The 12657-nt window shown below is 52.2% G+C and overlaps 2 protein-coding genes across 2 annotated transcripts; both read left to right on the top strand.

The window, feature by feature from the left end:
• Positions 1 to 148: 148 nt before the first annotated feature.
• CC84DRAFT_1254276 (uncharacterized protein) lies at positions 149 to 4006 on the top strand (the record flags this gene model as incomplete). The annotated part of the gene is made up of 3 exons (XM_018184446.1): positions 149 to 475; positions 526 to 613; positions 665 to 4006. The coding sequence occupies exons 1-3, from the start codon at positions 300 to 302 to the stop codon at positions 4004 to 4006; spliced, it is 3606 nt and encodes a 1201-aa protein (XP_018042270.1). The 5' UTR covers positions 149 to 299.
• A 3265-nt stretch (positions 4007 to 7271) lies between these two features.
• On the top strand, positions 7272 to 8211 carry CC84DRAFT_60162 (uncharacterized protein). The gene is made up of 2 exons (XM_018186846.1): positions 7272 to 7520; positions 7571 to 8211. The coding sequence occupies exons 1-2, from the start codon at positions 7352 to 7354 to the stop codon at positions 8194 to 8196; spliced, it is 795 nt and encodes a 264-aa protein (XP_018042269.1). The 5' UTR covers positions 7272 to 7351; the 3' UTR covers positions 8197 to 8211.
• The last annotated feature ends 4446 nt before the right edge of the window (positions 8212 to 12657 follow it).

Below are 12657 nucleotides of genomic sequence, written 5' to 3'. Positions count from 1 at the left end.
ATTCCGATCATCTCAGATGTCTCGAGGCCGTTAGTACCTTTCAAGTGTTAGCGGCCGCGACTGTCCGTGCGCGCAATGTTTTGGGCCCACTCGCTCACAACAAATGGCTCGTCAGTGCTCGCACCTTCCCGGTCCTCCACACACCGCAACCACACCGCGACAATCACGCACAACAACCCCCAAGCTTTAGTGCGCCATGCTCAGCTAGTATACTGGACCACAATAACTGTTCCTATCCCGCCTGATACGTTGCAAAACGCGTCTTTCCTGGATTTCACACGCCCGCAGGAAACGACGCGATGGCCGCCGCTCGAAGCAGAGTCCCTGCCATAGGGTCTGCACGCTGGGTCCTCGATGAGAGGAAGCAGGCCGATGACTTGGTCGCACAGGAGGTCGAGGACTTTGGCTTCTCGGTGCGCAATGAGCTTGAATGGCTCAATGAGCACATGGCCGAGATATTTGCACAAAATGGACAGTACGTCGCGCCTGCCCACTCTGTTGGCGCAGTTGCTGACCAGCCCTCAGGAACAAACTGGACGTCTTCAAGACACCCGGAAAACTACGCGGAAAGACACCGCGAACCGCGCGCAAGCAGGCTGTAGAGACGCGCCAGGTACACGCTTGCTCCAATCTGATCCCCGACCACCTCCTGACTTGTCCGCAGCCTCTAGGAAACATTGTTAGTGGCAATGCACAGCGCCGCGCCAGTGCGGCCGAACAGAGCCTCAAGGGCCACCTCAACAAAGGCCCAATCAAATCGCGCTTCAACATCGCAGAAGATGCTGAGAACGTCATACCGGCACGATCGCCAGCGAAGTCGCCCGCTGTTTCACTATTTGCGACCCTAATCAACAAAGACAAGGAGAACCGAGGCAGTTATGGATATCGCAGCCAGCACACATCCCCCGAGCGGCGACCCGCGACGGCGCATTCTACCGCCACATCGCAGTATAGCCAAGTAGCATCGACACAGGGCACCGCCCCTTCTCAAGACGATGATGTGTTTTCTCCACCACAAACACAGTCTACACAGCCCACGCAAGCGACACAGTCCTTTGGACAGTCTTTCGCACCGTCGACACAGGCTTGTGAGGAAGAACGACGTGATACCGGCGACTCGTTCGTATCAGCCAAGGAAGCCTTTGGCAGCAACAGCAACAGCAAGAGCGCTTCTAACGAAGACTTGCGCGCGAGGTACGAGGGGCACGACGCGATGGAGGTCGACGAGACCAGGCTGGATGAGCCAGAGTCCGACGCTCGGGGTGCTGTTTTTCGCCACGATCAGAGTTCAGATGCCGATGATATGGCAATCGACGACATACCTGCGTTCCCAGAGCCACCAAGACGTGTCTCAGAGTCATATAGCATTTCCGCTGACACACACGCCGCGCTTCCTACTGCGAATCAGCACATAGACGTGCCGGAACCGAGAACACTCATGCCACCGGCCGAGATTTTCACTACTTCAGAACGCGCCGAAATCGAGGAAGTACAGCACGATGATACGGTTGTCCACCACGAGGTCGAAGATAACATGGAAATTGATGACGATGTTCGATCGCCTTCCGACTCGTCCAGTCCCGTGAAGCCACTCGTCCGCAAGAGCAGTCTCACGTTTGCATCCTTGCCAGCACGCGAGCCATTGCTTGCAAAGAAAAGCATGGGCAATCGAACATCTCGAACCAGCCATGTTGACCTGAACAAGGCACGGAGCAGCAACTTGGGTCGATTCACCGGCGGCAAAAGCCTTGGTGGCTCTCAATTACCGGCTCCAGAACCTCAGCAAGATGCAATGGATGTGGACGAGGAGCGAGCAGAGCTGCCACGTGAGGAACTGGAAGCGACCAAGCTTCACAACAAAACGTCATCTCAGCGCCTTCTTGAGCGCATCAACATGCTCAAGCAGCAAAATGAGGCACCGAAGCGAATCAGCCAGAATATCCTGGCGTCACAGATGAGTCAAGCAACGAGCTTCTCTACATCACAATTGAAGGAATCGTCGCAACAGTCGCAACCCCCGCAGTCGGCGCAGCCAGTACCCCTATCACAGCCAGCGTATCCTAGCCTTCCTCCTGCAGATCTAGAGCACAGTGAAGACGATGATGACTGGATCTCGCCTATCCGGACTGCTGCCCCGGCACAGAGCCCTAAGCGCCCTCCTTTCAGCAAGAGCCACTCCGAGCAAGCCCGGCCATCTCCTTCTAAGACCAAGCCCAAGCCAATCTGCGTCTCTAACCCTGATCTTCCGGCAGTCGTGGAGTCAACCACCCCGACAGGCTCCCCGACTGGTAAGAAATACATGGATGGCCCTCTCAGCGCGTCCAAGGCTAAGTTCTATTCAGCTCTCCGTGCCGCCAAAGAAAAGATCATTGGTTCAAGCGCCACCAGTGCGCAGGTCAAACTCGATGCACTTGCTCAAAGCCCTGTGCGCCCCACAATCAAGGATCAGCAGTCCAGTGATGATGTTTTCCGCAGCCCACAGCGCACTGAGAAAGCTGGCACATCCATTTTCTCACACTTACGGTCCCCCTCTAAAGAGTCTCTGAAATCTAGCAAGTCGAAGGCAGCCTCCGCGACGTCTAGCAGCCCTGCGAAGGAGGATGGCCGACGAACTCGCAGCTCTACTGAACGAGAGAAGCAGAAGGAAAAAGACATCCGGGAGAAGCAGCGTCTTGACGATAGACTTAAAGAAATGCGTTCGAAAGAACAACTCAAAGCTGCTGCGCATCACCAGAAGACCAAGGCTACGACCACGAAGACGCCATCAGCAATGACCTCGCAACAAAGCCTAAGACAGGTCCCTGCGGCTACCACAAAGACGCCAGTCGCAATTGCCCAGGCTTTGCAATCTCGTCCTCAGCCAGCTCGGGCAAACACTGCTTCTTCTAACGAGACCGACTCGGCAGATGAGATGCCGCCGCCGCCGCCTCCGAAGAGCTTTCTTCCAACGACTGGAACAAAGCTCAGAGAGCCGCGCAAGCCTGAACCAAAGAAGCTTGTCAAGCCCAACAGCAAGGAGACGCTTCCCAAGGCTAAGCCCCAGAAGATTATGGTTTCTCTGCACAACAGTCGTTACGGCCAGGCTCCGCCTACTGCATCCAAGCACGCCGCTTCAGTCCCTGCTCCGTCAACTACCGCTCCGGTTGCAGCGAAGTCAGCTCCTTCTACACAGAGGATGGGTCCGCCTGCCACAAAGCCTACTCATGCCGCACCGCCCCGACCAGCATCATCTCTGTCGACTAAGTCTGGAGCATCTTACAAGACAGCTCCCAAACCAGCGCCTCGCGTCGCGAGGCCACCTGTACAAAAGCCGGCAGAGAAACCCATTGAGAAGCCAAAGGCAGTTCCGGCTACGACGCGTGCAGACCTCGCATCTGCCCGCCCGGTTGCGCGCATGCAAACAATTCAGGACGCCAACCGCATTCAAGTCCCCGTTCCCCCGGTTAATCCAGCTAAGCCTGCGAAGCGACCATTCGAGCAAGACGAGTCTACGCTCCAGCGGCCCCCTAAGCGTCCTTCGACTCAGGCAAAGCTGAACCCTATCACGCCCGCGCATCCGAACTCGCAGTTCGCAAAGGGCAAGATTCCATTTGCCGAGCCCTCTCAGTCAGCGAAGACTCCACAGCCACAATATCCCAATGGCGATGACATCAAGCTGCCAGACATCTTGACCGACTCTGAAGACGAGGACTCGGACAACGACTTCGAGCAGCCCAGCTGGGTGAATACGCCAAATCTACGAGAGTTGTTGACGCAGCAACAACTGGTCGACCCGGAACAGGTGTTCGGTCCGATTGCGCCTCTTAACATGGAGCAAGTTTTTCCGAACAAGGAGAGGCATAAGCGTTTCCGGGAGCGCACAAGCAGTGCCTACTGGGCCAACGACCAGGTCACTGAAGAAGAGAGGCGAAAAGACCGGGAGGCGAAGGAGAGGCTCTTCCGTGAGGGTGCTTGGACTTACAATCCAAGCCCGCGACCGACACCCCAGCCCAACCGTGGCCCGTAGCATGGTGCTGAAGAAGAGGCGATCCGGGAGGTGCGGGAGGCGCGAAAAGCCCAAGAAGCGGAAAGAAAGCGAAGGGTACAGGAGGCGAAAGAGAGGGAGAGAGTACGAGTCCAGGAGGCGGAGAGGCAGGAGAGGCAGAAAGCTCTGGACGCAGAAAGGATGCGGCAAGAACGTGAGGTAATTCAGAGGGAGTACCGCGAGGGAATCCGAATTTACAATCCACGACCAACTGCCCGGCCCAACTATGGACCGTAGTATGGACGACTTGGTTATCGGCGTTGATGCAATCTAGCGCCAAGGCCCGTTTATTCCATTCTCTTGTCTCAAGGCCTTTTTTATTACGGCGTGTTGGAAACAAAGAGCCTATGGCCTACGATGTGCATAGAGGCATTCTGGTTTTCGAAATGGCGTTGTCGTTCATTGAATTTTGTTTTGGGTTGGCGTTCATCGGGTCTGGTCTTGGATTGATGTTTATTAGGTCTGGTTTCGCTTGACCTTCATCGGGTTTGGTATCGAAGTGGCGTTCACCGGGTCTGTCTTAAGCATAGCGAGTGTGCATGCTGTACTATCATGAAGCTTGGCGTTTAGATGGCATGGGAGACTCACGTACAGTGGGCTTGAGCTGTTTTGGTTTTTGATGGTACCATCGGGTACCCTTGGCAATGAAGAAACCTTCGCTTTGTACTCATTGTGCGTTGCAAGTGAAGTGCAGTGGGTCTTTTTGCTCCTTGTCCTGTCCTTTGGATAAGATGATGCGTAATGAGATGCTCACACCATCAATGCACACGCTCATGAACGAACAGCGACATCACCTACGCGTGCGTGAATGCCGCGTTTCACCTCCGACCAATCCTTTGCTCCCATCAGTCCTCAGCTGCGGTACCATGCACCGGAAACGTGAGATATATTATAATGATCTGCTGCAGCCACCGCGGCCAAGGTCAGCTGTGTGTCATACTAGGCTTGATGTGGGCTCAAGCCACGAAGCTTAGGGCTACTAGGGTGGGGATTTGGGGGCTGGGAAAGTCTTGGTATGCGTGACAGGGTAGTGTTTGTGTTGATTTGGAATTGGCAGAGGATTGTACGGGTAAAGGGGAGGAGTAGATCGTGGGTCGGATCATGGAACGTAGGGGAGGGACGATTGTGAACTGATCTTTGGGGCGATCGAGCGTCTGAAGGTAGGCCCGATTTGCATGTCATGCAACCGACCGTCTATGTGTCGAAGGTTTTCTTTGTTAACTGCTCTGTGTCAAGCGACTGGACGAACAAGTAGCCCATGAGACATATCTGTCAGCACTGAAGGGGTGTATAAGATATGGTTGTCGAATTCTACCAATAGTCAGCAGTGGACGATGAGACGGAGACTTGTAGCTGAAAACTTGCATTGACGTATTGATCTTTAGGGTTCCAGAGCTCTTGCACATCAAGCGAGACCGGAGCATATGTGTTAGCAAGCATACCTAAATTTGGATGGAAGAATCTAGTTCAGGTAGTCAGTGTCGTACAGAGTCTCCGACAGTCCGAAGGGGCAAGGATAGTCTAAGATGTTTGCGTGTGACGCATGAAGTAAGAGGATCCGTGCACCTAGTGCATATCGGAGATGGTGTATTATGGATAGTAGCTTATCCACTGCTAGTTTGCTGAGTGGTTCGCCATTAACTACGCTGAATCTTTCCGCTAACTTTTTTGAAAGGAAATCTGTACTGTATGATGTTACACTTGCATAGAGCAGCTATCGTAGTCAACCGCGTTTATGTGTGGAGGTGCGTTCGCTTTCCCAATCCACCCTTTGAGTATGACAATGAAAGGATCCCGTTTTGACTCCGACTTCTAGTGGAACTTAACTTGTTCGGCTCAGCTGAAATTCTTTCCCCACGTCCACCGTGCATATTCCAAACTGCAGCAAGGTTGCCACCGTGCTTTCCCCGGATAGTAAACTCGTAAGCGTGCGCGGTCCAATGAGCCAAGTGTTGAGCTTGAAGCAGCAAAGGCTCGGCTGAGCTGCATGATCAGTATACATCCGCAAGAAGACACCCCCTTCGATGGTGACAAATTCTGCAGTCTAGGGGATATACTGGTAGGACACTGAATAATGACTTGGTTCACTCCATTCTCGCAAAGCGGTGACTTCACAACGAGTGATCGATATTGTCTGCCCGCCAGCTCCGGAACATCGGGTAACGTAGAGCAACAGTGTAGCACCCGGACTTCCGGTTTCGATCTCACCACGGATCAATTCCTCACTTTCAATCCTGCGCCAGATCTTCACCCACAGTATGTATGCCTCCTAGTGAGGTCACTTGGCCAGATGTAGGCGTCAATGCAGATCAAGACAGCAGACCGATGTACTTGTGGTAGCAAGCAGTCGGTGCAACATGCAGTCATTCTATTGGAGTGGCTTCATAGGGCCGAACCATGCACCGCTGTCCGCGTGGCGAGTAATCGCTTATTCAAATAGTTACTCCAACAAGTAGTCTGTCCGCCCCTGGTAGAACCTCTAATCGACAAATAAGTCCGGTGCACACCCTGAGGTCGCCGTCTGGCGGTCAAGCCGTTCGGACCTATGCTTACGCATCACCTCTCATCACAGTTCATTGGCGCAAGATTAATTTAAGCATAAAGCTAATCCCTGTTAGATCTAGTACAGCTGAAGCGTGCATGAACACGGTCCCGGGAAATCGATGCGGCATCCTTCAACGATGCTTCGCGACTTTCCCTGCAGTTTGACCTTTCGCCAGGCAGCGGCGCGTCCGCTTATGTTTCGATGTTATGCTGATTCGTCGTGGAGCCTGTGGTTTGTGTCCACCGCTCACATGTCTTTTGTGTGTGTGAGAGCGCTCACGGACCAAACTCGCAGTTGATCGGATGATTCATCGAGTATCAGACTTCGCATTCGAGCGGCTGAGATGCCGAAAGTGGTCATTGTTAACTAAACCTCCACGAGCCCTGTGCACCGAGTTACCGATGGCCAATAGCACCGATCTTCATGCATCTCCAGGAAGCACATGTCGATGTGCGAAAGGCGCGCTCACGACGAACGCCACTTTCCTGATCCATGCCTACATAGCAAGGCGGTATCAAGGTCAAGTTCGTGGCGGGAGGACCCACTGCGGAGTTTACTTGTGGAATACACATACGCTGCTATTCTTGTCGTTGTTATTCAGCTTTCCAAGAAAAGGTGTTAGCTGGAAATACCACCTTGTTCGGCTAGCCGGCCATCTACGGTGTTCCAGAATCCGGACCTTCATATACAACGGCTCTCCTTGGCGGTCCGCTCCATCGAACTAAAAGAGCCATCGAGCGCGGGTTCTTGCCTTGTTTTCGCACGCTAATACACTGCATTCGATGGTACCATCTGCTGGCGCCATGCTGTCGAACCAGTCTCATACTACACCAAGGCCGTCTAGCAGGAGGGCAAACGAAGACTTTGAGAGGCAGGAGCCGGGAACGAAACCCAAGAAAGTCAACAGCGAGATTAGGAAACAGCAGAACCGAATCGCCTCCAGAAACTACAGTGGGTGATTCGCCAGATTATCAATGAAACTGTGTCTGACAAGCGTTCAGGGGAGAAGCGCAAGAGGAAATTGCAATATCTGCAACAGCTTCTGAGAGACGGGGAATCGCCAGAAGATGCTGCGCAAGCTGTTGAAGAAGCACACCAGGAACGCATGGTCACACCAGAGTACCAGGTTCAGACGCAAGCAGCACCAGCCTTCCCACTCCCATCCAGCGCCCTTTTCCCACCAACAGTAGTAACAAGTGGCAACTCTATGGACTCTATCTTTTCGGCTGCAACAACATCTTATGATCGTCAGTTCGGTCGTCCATCCCAAAATTACACCGCTTGCGAAGGCACCTGGAACAATACGATGTATGGACATACTTCTAACGTCAACATGTCAACTTGGAACGTTCCGATTTGGATGCCCAACGTGGAGTATACACCGTCGGTATCTTCTGGAGCAGAGGACTTGTATACGCCACCACAACAGACGCACAACACCTTCGAGCAGCTTCCGACGCCCCCTCAACAACCTCGCACACCCGACCCGGATTTGTTTGTCCTTGGGTCATACGGACACTGCAGGAGATTCGATAGCCAGCAGACCATGGGAATCTCGAATGTGTGTTTGCCTTCCTCGGCTGCGTCATCTCCATTTCCCTACATGAGATACACGGGCCCGGCGTAATAGCACAATTAAACCCACCAGGAAAACGCTCAATAACAATGTACTGCACATAGATTCCCGAATTGCTCCACCAGCGCGCGCCGAGTCACATGTACCAACAATGTGAGCCCCAGCCGCGGTCTACCTCTCACTAGATTACCCCTTTTTGCAGTACACGTTTGATCGCCATAGCTTGGTATGTGGATACGAAGCCACATTATAGCCGTCCAATCGAGAAAGCCACTATAATCCTCCGCGGAAGAATGGGGGCCAGAATACGTGAACACGAATCGGAGATGACTTGCCGAATGGAGTATTATCAGGACGAAATTCTAGCATAGATCACGCCCAAGAAGCCGAAGGAATGTTGAAGTAATCAAGGAACGCCGTAGGGCTGTGATTGGGCACATATCGGAGGACTTTCATCTCAGATGGAGTTCACGTTTTCGAGCGGCACGAGGTTGCTGTGACACAGTGCCCAATGATCTGCAATTTAGCGGTAGATAGACATGCGTGGAGAATGAGCTAGTGCTTTTGATCCGATGATAAGTTAAGCATGTGTTTCGCCCTTGTGCAGATCCGTTAACTTAAACCTTTGCATCGGGTATGCTGATAACCCCTCATATCACTTGAACTACGACATGTGTGAACATTTACTGTTGCGTCTTTCCCTCTATCCTGGCAAAGTGAATCATATTTCCACGGCCAACCTAGTTGTGTTCCCGGGAGCTTCTGGCCGTTTCTATGGGTCAAGGGACCATCGTCAGATAATCAATGCACGGCGTATCTGGTTGTTTCCGAACATTATGTGCATTGATCTCAAAGTATCGTAAATCGATATTCGAGCCGATGGTGAGCATCTGGAAATTGTTTTAGCCTTGACACGCTGGTTCGGGATGCACTTTTGGTCCATGTTTCGAGTGCTCAAACGGAAGCCAACACGTCTGGTATGTGGAGCTCTGAGACTCGATTTGAAGCCGCAACTCGAAGTGATGGGCTTCCCCATCACAGGGTATCCGCGCGTACATGGAAAGCGCGACGGCCTCTGGGTGGGGCTGCAGAGGCTTATGGTGTATGGATGCACGCGATGCATTATAACGCCGAGCTGCTGCGCTTAGTTTGTGTTCCTGGACGAGTGTGGTGAGATGCGTTGGGGTTGCACGCGGCTGGGCCAAGACATTGGCCACGAAAAGTAATTATTGCGGACGATGGGTGAGGTCAACATCGACTCGCTGTTTCTGCACCTCGTACTTCGGGGAGTCGCGGCGCATTAATCAAGTCGATGTGCTCAAGGCCACCTGCTGGCATGTTCACCGCTAACACTAACACGATCGGTCAACTGTAACGTATGGAATCGCTCGGTTGGAGCGCCTCGATACAGCCGCATCCTTGTCCCGCACCAATGACATCCACGTACAGGCGCTACCCCGATCATCTATACGAGTCTAAAGCGAATTGGGGCTGTGTCGACTGTACCCACCTGTGCCGTGCAAGCTAATCATGATTAAAACAGACGCCATTCTGTTACCGGTCTAGGCCGGCCAGTCATATGATTCGCATCTCAAAAGGTTTCTAGCCGATTCCTCTCCACCTCCACATCCTCACTGCCGCGTCCTGTCGCGACCATCACCAGCTGCTAGGCAGCTATAATGCCTAAAACGATTGGGAGTCGTCGCGGTCGCTTCAATGGCCCGTACCGCTTCGCTCCATCCGAACCTCCCGACGACAGCACTAATGCAGCGGCTGCTGCGCGTGGAACGACCCACACGCCGCGGACAGGGCCCAAACCACGCATCAAAGGAACCGAGCTCGTGTTCTTGGTTAACTGGCTCGACTGGTGCATAGAGCAAGGCGATGATGATCGATTCCAGGAAACATTGGTCAAGGAGTTCCAGAAGAGGTTCGGACGCGTAGTGAACGCGAAAACCGCCGAAGGCAAAGTCGTCGTATATTTGCAAGAGTTAGCAGGCAAAATAGGGTCCAAGTACGTCAGCAAACGGGAGGTGGTGTCGAAAGGCAGTCGATGCATTGAGTGGCATCGCGCGCCTGAGGAGCTGGGTACGTGACTGCATTACTTTGGAAACCCTCACAGATTCTTATCGTTACAAGCATCCGAAGTTTGACCTGCTAATTGGTATAATTTCCAGTGCTTGAATATAATGATATGCGACATGAGCTTGGGCTCCCTCTCATCATTGTAAGTTGTATTACGGGTGCACACGTATCTTAAATTCGGCAAGGTCTAATCCCGTGCAACAGGCCGACGAAGCAGAAACAGAGCGCAACAAACTCTTTCGGGCTTCAGAATCAGATTCGACATCGACATCGACATCGACATCGACAGAACCGGAACAAGGACCAGAGCCAGAGTCAACATCGAGACTGGAACTCCAACCGCCCTCATCTACCCGACCTTCCCCTTTCCAACACCAGCCCTCGCCTCTTTCACGGAAACCGCCTTCTAATGTTACTAGCAATGCAAAATTCATGAAAACCACTATTATAAGGACCATCACGCCGCCCATCTCAGTGCCAATCCAAGCAGAGTCTAAGGAAGTTGGCGAAAACGCGACCGGGAGTCACGATTCTAGTGAAACAGATTCTACTGTGGCCAGCAAGGAACATGAAGAGACCGATCAAACGGATCAGACAGATCTCTCTCAAATGAATTGGCAACCTTCCATTGAACAGCATGGCGCAAACGAACCACCAGACGCCAAAGACGCAAAAATTGAAACACTGTCTAATATGGTATTATGGCTGCTGCAGCGTCACAGAGATGGCTGGACTGGGTCAGATGATGAACTGGACACATTGGAAAGCGTGCGTAAAGAGGTGGTCAGCGATCGCGATGATGTTTTTGAATCCCTTCTGGATCAATTAACAGGGGAAGAGAGAAAAACAACCAAGTACGAACGTATTATAAAGAGTCTGGTCGGCAGCGTTAGCGCTATCGAGCCTGAGACCGTGCATGCGCCGCAGGCTCCCTTTACGAAAGCGGTCGATGGTGAATGGACATTGTTGTGTCACCAGTGTAGACTATTGACTGGGACTATTCTGGCTGACCGAAAATTCACGGAGCCAGACTTTCAGCGACTGTACGAATCGATCGACGTAACCTTTTCAAACGATCCGCATTACAAAGCCATCGTTCAGCAGAGCGCCCAATATCTCGGTGCGCACGAAAACAATGTGCTCCTCAAGCTTCACGGTTCTTTGGCACGCCTTCTTTTCATATTTGTCTTCGAATATCCGACACCTTTACTCGAAAGCCAGCATTCAGATTTACTCAGACATTTGTACACTATGATTGGTGCAGCAGGTATGCCGTTTCTCAAATTTTCCGGGGACGCCCTTGGATACCTGGGTTCGCTGAGGTGGGCCGGGGTGGACGCAATACTGATCGAACTTTCGCTTTTGCTAATTGACACAGGGGATATGTCTGAAGTAAAGCGCTTGGACTTACTTGCAACTGAGATGCTACTCAAAGAGGACCGAGTGCAAAACGCCTTGACGCACCAGAAAGCAGAGCAAAGATCTTCGTGGATAAGCCAAATGCTCGGGCTCGCATCATCGTCAGATCCACATGACACAATCTCAAGGGACCTCGGGGGACTTTGCTCGCGTGCGATCAAACTCTACTCAAAGCTGTTGGTGAGTCCGTTGGAATATTGTATCCACTTTTTTCAGCAAGGAACAACATTCGATGAGCCTTCTATGAGGGTAGAAGACCCTTTTGGAAACACCATACCAACATCGCGATGCATAGGCAAGATGGTCAAATTGTGCCTCTTTCCAGCGATTTGGCAGTACTGCGACCAGCCTCTGAATAAGGCCAGGGATGTTGCGGATGCCTTGACGGTCAACAGGAAGTTCCTTAGGACGGACATGGGCGACTCGAAAATTCATCTTTCACTGGTGTCCAAGGCTGTGGTGCTCCTGGAGTAGGATTCACGACGATACCCCGTGGTGGCACGGCATTAGACTGCAGACATTGAGTTTCTGCCTTGCGCTTGCATTTCATTTCCTGGATACTCTCGACAAGCCGGTTCAAGCTCCATCGGAATGGAGTAGCCCTTCTGTTGCACCCGACTCAGCAAATGATTTTTACCCATGGCGCGGCGTTATTGAACATATACGGCGTCCAGCTAGCAGAGTGCAGACCCACGGACGCCTTCTTTCCAATTGATACCCAACGGCACTTGTAAAAAAGAATTGCAGCCCTCTTGGCTGGACAGCATCGACACAGCGATCATTGATACCATAACGAATCTCCTTGAACGACTTGCGTATACTTTGGTATTGTTCAAAGCTGTGTTAAAGGATACCACAAACTTTAATGTTGATAGTCTTTCAGTAGCTTACCTGAGAAGGGAAGTGCAATCCAAATATTGATTCGCTGGTCCATGGTCATCGAGGCGTTGAGGTATCGTTCGCTCAGAACCGACATCCGTGTTCAATGCCACCGTTCACGACACTGAT

The sequence above is a fragment of the Paraphaeosphaeria sporulosa genome (genome assembly GCF_001642045.1).
Source record: "Paraphaeosphaeria sporulosa strain AP3s5-JAC2a unplaced genomic scaffold CC84scaffold_1, whole genome shotgun sequence".
Taxonomy (NCBI): Eukaryota; Fungi; Ascomycota; class Dothideomycetes; order Pleosporales; family Didymosphaeriaceae; genus Paraphaeosphaeria; species Paraphaeosphaeria sporulosa.
This window is presented reverse-complemented; position numbering and strand designations above follow the sequence as displayed.

Bases quoted from the DNA above. Each gene is read 5' to 3' on its own strand.
- CC84DRAFT_60162 (XM_018186846.1), top strand. From the start codon at position 7,352: ATGGTACCATCTGCTGGCGCCATGCTGTCGAACCAGTCTCATACTACA. The intron at 7,521-7,570 runs GTGGGTGATTCG...ACAAGCGTTCAG, and splicing joins AATCGCCTCCAGAAACTACA to GGGAGAAGCGCAAGAGGAAA.